This window comes from Cylas formicarius, unplaced genomic scaffold, assembly GCF_029955315.1.
Source record: "Cylas formicarius isolate icCylForm1 unplaced genomic scaffold, icCylForm1.1 PGA_scaffold_8__14_contigs__length_24414737, whole genome shotgun sequence".
Taxonomy (NCBI): Eukaryota; Metazoa; Arthropoda; class Insecta; order Coleoptera; family Brentidae; genus Cylas; species Cylas formicarius.
In genome coordinates this window covers 3,348,237-3,360,384 of record NW_026844361.1, presented here as the reverse complement: position 1 = coordinate 3,360,384, position 12,148 = coordinate 3,348,237, and the positions used below count along the sequence as shown (strand labels likewise).

General features: G+C 34.5%; 1 protein-coding gene across 9 annotated transcripts in view; it reads left to right on the top strand.

The window, feature by feature from the left end:
- The window catches only part of LOC132706261 (potassium voltage-gated channel subfamily H member 6), a 249,497-nt gene that overhangs the window by 137,962 nt on the left and 99,387 nt on the right, over positions 1-12,148 (top strand). For 5 of the 9 annotated variants that reach the window (XM_060677490.1, XM_060677489.1, XM_060677491.1 and 2 more), the window contains exon 8: positions 157-237. In XM_060677490.1, the coding sequence (XP_060533473.1) occupies positions 157-237 (81 nt within the window). Of the gene's footprint in view, positions 1-156; positions 238-6,089; positions 6,225-12,148 lie in introns of those variants that run through there. The other 4 variants (XM_060677495.1, XM_060677494.1, XM_060677493.1 and 1 more) reach the window with 2 other exon arrangements.

Genomic DNA, 12,148 nt, shown 5'->3' with positions numbered 1-12,148 from the left:
CGGAAATTGGCAACCAGTGGCGGCTCGCGCCTTGTTGTTTTGCGACTTTGATAGATTGTTAGAAGTTCGAGAAGATATTGCCAAGTTTTAGTGTAGTTGAAACGACGTTTCAACAGTGTGTCTAAGGTGATTAACTAACGTTTCTCTTAATTACAGTTCTCGCTGCAAGACAATGGATCCGCCAAATATTTTCAGAGCGGGATCCACACGCCGAAAATGGGCGAGAAAGTGGCGCAGGTGAGTGATTTTTTCGTATTTTCCGAGTCGTTTATTTCGTCGCCTAAACCTCTTGGTCTACGCCACTGGGTTTTCGGTTGCGTCCTTGGACGCGGAGTTGTCTCTATGGATTTTCCGGGTTTTAACGTTAACGTCGGTGCCAAGTTATCAGCGCGTACAAGCCTGATTACCATTTAAGATTTGGGGAAATCGAGACGGTCGCCATAGCAGCGCGAAGCGCATTCGTAATGGGCATTTAATTTGGAAAATATTAATAATAAAAAATAATAAACTCTCATTTATTTTACGATCAAAAGTTCGGCTTGTTGAGAAAATGAATTCACGATAGAAAAACGTTAGATCTGGTATACAGGGTGCTAATAAAATGGGAAAATATGTAAACGCTTCAAGAGAGAAGCATCATTATTTATTGCTTAAAAAAATATATAAAACAAAGTTTTAGCAGATGTAGCATTAATACTAAACACAAATTTCCATAAATTGAACTGAGGTGTTTTTTAATTGATGAAAATCAACTCATTTTACAAAATAAATAAGAACTAAAAGTTCAGATTTTCACGAAATTATATATTTTGACATGGCAATTGTTTCAACAACACCGTGTAGACACGGTGTTGTTGGATAATAAATTTCACCAAAATGAACATTTAACCATTGTCTAAGCAATGCCGCGCAATGAGCAGGACAGTCGGACTAAGTTGCACTGAGAATACAGTGTGGAGTCTTCTAGAGCCCATTGTTGCCAGCTGTAGTATCGCAGGTGTCGGAGAAGAATTAGTTCCGGCCTCGAACAAATTCCGCCGCATTCATTTCGTCATTTCGTTTATTAAAATTAAGATAACTTAATTTTTGCATGTGCATGCAAATCCTGCGATTAGCAGAACGAAACGTGGACCTCTTTTTGAATGTGCTTCAAGGCCTATTGTTAACCTTTTAAAAAAGCGTCTCTGTTATGGTCACAGCAAGCATAATTAATTTTATAACATTGACCCAAATTGATATAGATATCTAACATTACACTTGCGGGATCACGCTTCAGATATTTAAAACCTACATCTTTCATTAATCTACGGAAAGTACATTTACAAGATAATTTTATAAGTTGCAATCAAAGTTGGCGGAATGTTAAAAAAATCGGTATAACAATTTGTGTCAGCTTACACATACAACCTTCATCATATGTATAATCGCGACAATTTGACAGCCCCCTTTTGCCTTGGAGCAGGACTTTTAAATTTGTTTTATTCCGCTTCTGTTTTGATATTAAAAATGGTTGTTTCACTAATGCAGTTCAGTTTTGAAGTGCCACTCAGAGCTGCACTTAGAATCCACTTTTCATCATTCACTAAAAAGCAAATGTAAAAAATGGTAATTTTCGCCCTGGTATGTTAATATTGAGAAATCGAACATAAAATAAAAGAAAATTTTCCAATTTGAGGGTATTATAAGTCATTTTCTGTCATTAATAAGTCATTAAACTCATTGTCAAACTAATCAAAACATAATTTACCCACTTCTGGCTCTATAGTTTTAAGATATGGTAAGATAAAATTTTGCAAAACCTTCAAATACACCAAACGTCTCTCTTATGTTAATTGTGTTAAAGATAATTTTGGGTTATTATTTAATAAGAAGCTGCGTCATTTTCATAGTATTTTTTGTATATGGATATTTCTTCCAGGGCTTTACTTTAAAGATGAGTCCTCAAGACCTTCCCAGCCGAGACAAAATTGCCAAAAACAGTTTTCTTAGGCTATTTATATATATTTTATGAGAACATGACACTGCTGCAATTAATCGCTCATTGTCTGTCTCACTTTAAAATATACGCGTTCTAGTCGCACTGCTCGTAACTGTGACTTTAATATTAACAATGAAAGAAGTTATTGTTGACAAAAAAACTGTATTTCCGAAGGTCCATTCAACCAAGAAAACGTCACTACATCAGTTCCCCTAGCTGTACTTACTCATCTAACCTATGAGTTGACTTATAAATTAGGTACCAAATTATATTATTTATAATAGAAAATAACAATAAATTTATGAAATTCACAGATTTATATAAAGTGAACATCTTATACAAAGGCACACGATTGTCATTGGCGAAGAATAAATAAAGGCTAGTTATGTAAATAGCAAAGTAATATATGAATATTATTATGGAAGCAACATGGAGATTTTAAATTCACATCTTTGATTTCATTCGGCTTCAATCCATTCAAATACAAACAATTAAACTATGCGTGGTAAAAAATGTTTTCTATACTACAGTCGTCACCTCTTGATTTGCTTTGGTTTTTTTTTCGTATTTTACATACTCTGTAATTTTGAATCGTTTTTTTAATCGAGACAAATATCCCAAAATAACATTGGCACAAGAACAAGAAATTAAACATATAACTAATTTTTCAAAAATCGGTAAATTGGAATTATTGGATACAAAAATAATCAGAGCGGAAAGCGACATACAGTGGAATGCCTCAGTACGACCATCGACGACGAATCATGGTCGTTTAGGAGGTATGGTCATTGATTTACAAAATATAAAATATTATATTGTAATACGTCAACATGCATACGAGTCATTACAGTAACTTTTTAAAAGAGTCGGAGGTCAATGATTGTTTCTTACATTTATTTTTAAAAAATTCCGATTCATATTTTAGTAACAGTTAGATTTTCCACAGATTGCTTTAAATAGACTATAGTGCAAACTATTAAATCATTCTAACCATCCATTTGAACCTTTGAAGTCACTTAGTCCGAGGTTCTGTACAACTTCAATTGCTATTGCTTGAATTACGGGCCGTGATATTGGTAATTGCGTTTTTCGAGCCTAACCAAACCAATTAAAACCACCCTGGCCACAGCAAGTCCATCGGTTTTCGAACATTTTCTTTTTTTTTATTACAATTTCGACCTCCTTGTATCATCGGGTTCAAAACATCCTTCGACGTCTTCCCATTTCCAATCGCCATTGATCTCTATCTCTCCTCTATCCCCCTCTCTTTGATCTACCTGTTACTGCCCTCTAGCCAACTCCTTCTTGGCCTTCCTCTTTTTCTTTTCTTAGTAGGCGTCCAGGTAAGTAGTTGCTATTCTTCCATTCTTTGGACGTGTCCGTATCACCTTAGTTGTTTTGTTAGTTGTCCTTTGGTAATTTTTGAAGTTTTTATTTCCCTGCTTTTAGAAATCCATCTCCATAACTATATATAACAATGCCTTTTATTAAAGTGTTATTAATTAGCTGTTTGTTTCGTCTTGTAATTTTTTGGTTCCATAAGACGCTGTTTAGCATTGCCGTAGCCTTCTTGGCTCTGGTATTGCTGCCGGTGCTGGCATCATTGAATGTACCGCTATCTGAGATATTCATTCCCAACGATTTATAAGTTGAGCACGATTTGAAGGTGTATCCGTCCTCCAAATGAAAGTATTGATGAATACCGCCAACACACTCTGTTTTTTGTATGTTTACCAATTAATTTGCGTTATAACGCAGAATGTCCACATTCGTACATATTTCTTTCCATATCTTTAGTAATTGTTAGAGTTATATCTTAAACAAGGTGAGACTTATGTTTGTTCGTTTAAATGCCTCCCGTAGTTTTGTTAGTGGTATGCCTTGTCGTATGCCTGCTTTAGATACACCTACAGCAGGTGCACCTCCTGGTCGAAAGCCGACATCTTCTCAACGTGAATGCTCTATTTTAGCCTTCAATATTTCTCCGTAAATTGTGTTGGTTTTCGCAATTCTTCCATTCTTGTTTGCTGTTTATGCATTTTTGATTGCTTGTTTGTTTCATATTTGATCAGTTCTGGGGATATTAAAAGGTCCCGGTGTTTTCTTGCTCTCTAGATATCTACTTCCCTACACTAATTATGACCGGTGATACCTCCAAAAACTGCCCTCTACTTTGTTTGAAGAGATTACTGAAATACTCATTCTATTTCTTTGCGGTGACACTAGTCGTCCATTTTGTTCTGACGGAACGATTTCAGAAGTTTCCAGCTTTTACTGCCTTCTGTTCCTCCCAGATAAGCATTTATTTTACTACAGTTTTATTCCATTGACTCGTTTTTCTTCTGTGTTATTTTCCTCCCTCACTCGATCCTGTCCTCCTTCGAATCCATTCTTGAATTGTTGGATAAATCGCATTGGTACTGCTGGCTTTCATCTTCATCTTGTTGAATTTTCTCATCCAACTAATTGGATTTATAGAGTTTTGCTCAATGCAAACGCGTCTTCTGCTGTTTGCTACAGACAAAGACAAACTTCTAACTTCTCCTTTGTTTTGTAGCAACACGGTAAGTTGAGTCTTCCCTTCATTAAACTTTTCGGGCAATTTCCTAGTCCCCATACCACTTTCTTCATTTTCATTTATTACATCAATTTTTTTCTTTAAGTGTAAAACGATTTCTATTTGCAGCCATACTCGAGAATTTAATGTTAACCGACAATGATTCAAAATGCGAATACAGCTTAAAATAGGTAAAGCTTAAAGCCTATAACGGATAATGTATTTTTAGTATAGCAAGTGTCGCTCATTAAAAAGGAATAATGCCAATTAAATCTGAGCTTCTATATCTAAGCTGAATCACTTTTGCTCCTGCGAATACAACAATCGTATTCTTGAAGACCTAGGAGCGTGTACAGCGTTGCCGCTTATGCAAATGTCAATTTGAATGTAAAGCAATGCGTTTCAAAGTTCCATATCCAAACCATGCATTGTGGTTTGGTTTTATCCATCATTCGTATCAATTTCGTTTAATTTTTGCGGATTAGTTTAAACACTAACAAGTCGCCATGGTAATACGCAAATAAGCTGCGGAAAGATATATCCGCAAAACAGGTAGAAAGTGGACAAGACTAGGTAGCTTTCTGCTAAATAGAATGAAATTCTAGTGGATTTTGTATGCAGAAATGGAAAGGAAATAATTTATTTAACTCAATCTTTTTTTCTTCGGTTTTTGGTTGATTAATTGACATTGTCATATGTCAGTACATGTTTGTTTGTAGATTTGGGGAGACCTCTAGACCGTGGAACCACAATATTAATATCCTATACTCCCTGGAAATCTGTGCCTCATGTAAAACTACAATGGTTCTAAAGCAGAAAATAATATACAATTTTTTTTAAAAATTAAGCCAGCAATGTCGCCTATTTCACAACAAAATTTTTTTGAGACACAAAAACAATTTTTTAATTGGATCTTATTGAGGCAGAACATTTCTCATGATTTCTGCTGCTTCTGCAGCAACTTCCAAATCTCTACGATCATATTATTCTGGATTACGAAATTAAAATATCCTGCATCTATATTTTCTATTAATGAAATTGGGAGCTCGTTTTCCCTTGGATCAGATGCGGAGAATTTTGAATTAAAAATACGACTTAACCGTTTTAACATGAACCACGCCCATTTCCGGGTAAGTTTTCCTCCCCAGAAAATCACCTGGGTAGCTGGATTTTATAGTTTTTCAACTTGGGGAGTGCAAAAACGGTCGTTATACAGTAATAATACATATAGAGGGTTGTCGTGTGAAATTTCGAAAAAGACGCTACTTTTTTATAGAAGCGGCAACGTCTTTGTCAAATACTAGACGTTATTGTCAAATACTATACTTTTTCATTTAGAAATGACCTCCATTCCAAAATCCAATCCGAAACAATTATTTATTTAAACGGAACACAACTTATTATTATAAATAATCATGGCTTAAGCTTATTAATCAACTTCGAAAAATTAAATTAATAAATTTTTTCGAGTGCCGGCAACGTCGCATCGGCCACGGTAGCGAGGCGGTAGCGGCGGCTGCAGCTCCGCCGCCGTCGCCAGTCGGTCCACCGCGACGCCTAGCGTCGCAGCCAGTTTACCCCCGTCCCCATTGTTTATTCCGCCCCACCGCCGTTGCGGTAAAATTCACTGGCGGCGACCAAATTTTTTTTTAATAATTTTTCGATAATAATAATAATAAGGTTCAGCGAGTGAGTATTACCGCTTCTAAAGGCTTCTTTATGGCATTAAGGCCAAGTTGACGCACGCTTTTTCGCCGCCGAAGGCCCGTATACATAGGCTGCAGCTTTTTTTAAGTTAGAGACCGTAGGCACCATTTTTAATTAGAGCGAACAGAAAATAAAGCAACACATGGCCATGCGTGCCTTTGGGCGCAACGCTGCGGTCCAGGTCGCGACTTTAACCTTGACAGCCCCCCAAGTCGCGTGACTGCCCCCGGCCACCCTCGTTCGCCCCTCTTATGAATATCAATTCTTTGTATAACAATTACCCGCGCGGCTCTGATTTCACGGCTCGAGAACCGAGAATAATTAGCAGTGGGGGAGTTTGTGATTCGAGATCATCCAGTATTTTCACAAATATATCGTCTTGAGGAATTTGGCCGCAAGGTTCTGCCATTTCTGAACCCCCATAGAAAAATTGTCGCACCTGACAAACGACTTTGGAGTATCCCACATGCAATGAGACAAGATTCGAAGTTCTGTCAAGATTTCTGCTCCCGAAACAGCTTAGCGTATCTACTTTTAGATATACATTAAAATTGAGTATTTTGTTTATTATATGGTCTTTTAAATGTGAAATCCATTTTGTTTATATAGAAGTTAATTTCATTACAATTCAAAAGTATGCTAAGTTATATTACCAAATTTTGAACCGATGTTCTATATCTTGAAAACACGCCACCAGATATTCTCAGAAAACACTTTTTACATATTGATAACCAAAGAAAATGACACAATATATTTTTCGGAGGATGCAACATATACTTAATATTATGGGGTTTAATGGTCTTAAAACTCTGAAATATGCACAGTTCCAGTCCATTCTGGTTTTCAATACATAGTGCTTTAAATTACCAGAAAATGTTTTGATTATAGTATAGAAGGGAAGGAATTAATGGAATTTGGTTGCAAGATTTTTGGCTTTCCAAAGCCCCTATTGAAAGTTAATCTCACCAGAGTACAGTCGTGGCCAATCTACCTGTCTTGGGGGTCCCCTACAGCTAAACTCCGTTCCCCACAATGCACAATGGGACCGCCCCTACTATAAAGTTCGAAGTTATGTCAGGATTTCTGCATATTATTCATTAATAATTATATCACTTTTGCAAGATTATAACGGTTTATTTGAATTTCAAGCGATCTCAAGTTACAAAATTTTAAGTTTTCTTTCACGAAGTAAACGTGCCGACCTCTGTTGTATTTAAACTTTACTTGTTAAAAAGTGTTATTATGTTTTCTATTCTAATGATGTATTTACTATAAATAGGATGCCAAACTGTCGATAAGTATTCTAGAACAGATTTTATACTGTTATATATATATATATATATATATATATATATATATATATATATATATATATATATATATATATATAATATATATATATATATATATATATATATATATATATATATATATATATATATATATATATATATATATATATATATATATATATATATATATATATATATATATATATATATATAGAAGCGAAGGACAGTAACGGGGCTACTGGTAACACACAAACAAACTGTTAATTATTGGGATCACCCCAACTTCGATGGATCGCCATAAAGGGAGCAATAAAAGATGTTGAAGCTCAAAGCAAAGTGGCAATTTATTGTAATATCTAGCTTTCGCCTGTGGATACAGGCTTCATCAGGACACTAAGTCATATATATATATATATATATATATATATATATATATATATATATATATATATATATATATATATATATATATAATAGTTTTCAAAATGAAGTCCAGCTTTCTCAAAAAAAATTTAACACAACTTATAGTTAAGTTATAGTTCCTGACGTTCTATGTCAGGATTTCTGCTAAGTATGCGCCTTACCTTATCTACTTGTAGATTATTTGGGAAATTTTTTTTTATATTTTTGAATTTCAATAAAATAAACGTCTATAAATATTTTACTACGCTCTGTAAAGAAGACCATTCAATGATCAAAATTCTCCCATAACAATTTTATAAAAAATTAACGTTTTTATTTATAATGGGCGATTACTAGAAGTAAAGGGCAATTATTAAAACACCCCCTTGTCCAACTTTGAGTGTAGCTTTATCGAAAACTGGACATAAGGTCGAGTAAGGCCCACAAAGACATTTGTTTCGAAAGTTAAGAACTACACCCCACATTTTTTTTAATTTCCAAGCTTCCAAGACGGGTCATTTGTTTAGTCAGAGTTCGAAACGGAACCCGGAACTTATTAAAATTAGTTTTATAATTGATATTAGACGGTCAAAATTGGCTGTGTGCTTCAATAAAGTTTATGATGCCTGATCATAGCAGAATTGTTAAATAATTATAATTTTCTAGAAAGGTGACCCAGTTTTCATTTCTCCAATAACTAAAATTAAGGCAGTAAAGCGTAACAATAAACTGTTTTATTTCCCAATTATATAACATTATAAATTGAACGCCATACTTCTTTACTTATTTATTTACATTCATTTTACAAAATTAAAGGAATAGGGCAATATGAATCGAAAATTAATTTGATAAGCCAAAAAAGTCAACGTTACGACAATATTAAACTCCATTTAAATTTATGAGAACTACCACTAATCTCGAGATTAAACTAGTTAAAATTTCTTGTGGGCCATGCAAGCTCTAGTTTACACCTCCGAACAGCAGATAAGACACATAGTTTTAAACTAATATTAGATAGAAGAGAATTGTAATTAGTACGTTCTCTTATGTTAGCAATTGTCAATCTAAATCAAAATAAAAAAATGCTGCACACTTTGGACGTTGACAATGTTAACTCAATTAAAAGGAGACCATATTGGGCTTGCATATTTAGCCAATAAACGAACAAAGGCACACTACAGCATTTTAAAAACAGCTGGAGATAAATCTGCGATAAATCTCTAAATAAAACCTATTATTTTGTAAGTACATCCAGTAACAGGATTTATATTATTCGAAAAACATATTTGTTGAGATTGAGATTTTGTGCTGCTTTGCTTTGAAAGACAGAAAAGACAGTCGTATGATACGGTCATCAATATCTTTTTTTATTTTTACTTTTTCACTATTTATGATACCTGGTTTGTGCAATCCGTGTAAAGTGTGAAGAAAAATGATCAATGCCGCTATAAAATATCCAAAATTCACAATACATCGGATAAATGGACTGTAAAGCAGAAGCAGCTTCAATAAATTAAGTATTTTCTATAAATGTGTTCTGGGAATACCTGAATAGTTCGCTACAGAATGTCCTAAAACCACTGGATGCATAATTAAATAGTACGACTCCTGGTAAAGTCAGTTCATAGATATAAGAAAGTGAATAACTGATACGAATTAAGGAAAGACCCGGGCAACCTGTAAGAATGAAAAATGGCCGAACAGGTCCGTATTTTGCTTAGAATTTAATTATTTGGGGTTTTGTTAGGAAAGATACTAAACAATATTTATTACCTACTTAAATTACTTAAAATTATTCACATAATATATCAGTATCACTATTACTATCAGCGCCTGTTCTAATTATTATTTGTTCTATATTATTTGCAATATGGATATACGATTGTTCTGCTTATTTATATGTTTAACAGAATTTGTCCAACTTTGTGGAGGGATGTTAAAAACTTCGGTTTCTATAAGTTTGAGGATATTGGAGTTAATACGGGGAAAAGTCTTGAAACTGTATGCCCTAGATTTTTTGCATATTTATCACAGACGTATTCCTTTTGTAGGTTCAAGCTACAAACCTCAGTTAATTGATTTTTGGTATAATCTTCGTGAAAATAAATGTCGTTATTATACATGTAGTTTTGGATTGTTGCTTTTGTGTCACATGAGGAAGGGGTTTTAGTCAACTGTCTACTGTGATCACTTGCATTGTCCATTACAATGACGCTATTAGGAGGAATGTTTGGAACTAGTTTGCTTTTAAACCAACTTTCAAATAAATCAGCGGTGGTGTCTTCATGGTGATCCAGAGAAGAATCTTTAATATTTTTCGCAGACAGAGAAAGTCCATTTAGAATCCTACCATCTTTAGAGCCAGCATGCAAAATAGTTATTATTTTACCTCTTTTTGATGGCGCGTGTGTTTTATGCTTATCAGTTGAGACACCCCACCCCTTTTCCGGGGTATCATAAGTGTCGAACCAGGTTTCCTCCAAGTAAATAATTGGCCTTTGTTGTTCTCTGTAGATCCTAATTTTTTCTAGACATTCCAGTCGCCATTTCCGAATTCCAAAAGATTTCATTAAAACTTGCCTTTTGTCAATTTTTTAAAATCTAATACCCATGTGTTGAATACACTTCCATAAGGTAGTTCTGCCACATTTAACACCAATTTCATCTTTTTCAAGCCTCCTAATGTAGGCACGCTTTGTTCCTCGTGTAACTGGTAAATTTTACGCCGTATTATATCTTGATCCCTTTCATCTACACTCGACAAAATATCAGCATCGCTTCTTTTTGTCCTCGCTGAAGTGGGATTATTCACAATTTTCCATACAGCTGATGTTGGAATTTTCGTCAATGTGGCCATTTCTTCTAAAGATGCTTGCTTGCTGGCACCACGTTCAATGAGAGTCATATACACATTGTTTATAACTTCCCTAGTCTCAACAGAATAGTGTTTTCTACATTTGGGCGGGAGCATCTCCTGAGATACACTAGACTCGCACATATTTTGCATAATTCGCACGCGATTTAACACAGGCTGTATAACACACGAAATAAGAATGATTACTAATAAATTTAAACTAAGTAGTATACCAAAGCAAAGAATATTAAACACAGGTAGGTGTAAAATTATTTTCTATTACGGACCACAATTTTACCTGAATTTAAATTCCGAAACTATAATAATAATAATAATCTTGTTGCATTGTATGTTAATGATCACCCTTGGATAGTTCCATTCAAGAGCAATTGGTCACTTTCTTATATCTATGAACAGACCATAACTTAAACTATGGCATTCCGTGTAAATAAATCAAGTTATAATCACTTAATGGTCTGTTAGGCAACAAGTGTTTAATAAACGAGTGACTTAAAAAGTAAACCAAAGATGTTGCATACTATACATATTTACGACCGTTTTTTGGGTACATTTTTGCAAAACAATACGATTATATTCACTGACAGAATTGACAATCGTCAAAATTCAAACCGTGCGGTAAAATTTCTGAAAACATCCGATTGCTCCCAAACCCGTCCGGTAATGTCCCTTAAATGTCCGAAGTGAGTCGGATCCATGGGACTAGAAACACGTGGTAAAGTGGGAGACTCTTTCCGCACACTAGTTCAGTGTATAATTAGGTATTTTACAGAAGGGAGTAGAAAAAATTATTATTAGGCACTCTGAAAGAATTTCAGCAATTTCGACTAAGCAAAAACCGACGCAGCAGGAATCCAGAAGTTTTGTAAAAAGCATTTTTAAAAGCAAATCGCGATACGAGCAGAGAGCTGAACATTAAATCGAAAACGATTTATTTCTTTAAATCGCTGAGCGAAAATCATTTTCCGCACGCGCGTTTTTATAAAGCCGGCTTTTGAAAACTTCAAAGGAAACGGGAAATGGTCTGCTAATTAGGGACGTTCGAAAAAACTGTCAAGCTGCATCTCGCGAAACGTGTCTTTCTAGAACAGTCTGAAACAAAAAATGTCCTAACAAAAACAACGCTAAAGTATAAAGGTGCAGAAGAGAAGCTTCGTATAAGTTTACCTTCGGGGAAAATGCCATTTTAATACGTAAAATATGGTACTGCGAACCTTTGAAGTTGTGAATAACATCCTATATTTAATTTTTTTTTATTCTTTGAAACTTATCTATTTAATCTGGGCTACTCTCGTACCTTTAAGACTAATACAGCTTTTTTAAAAACAAATTGCTTATTC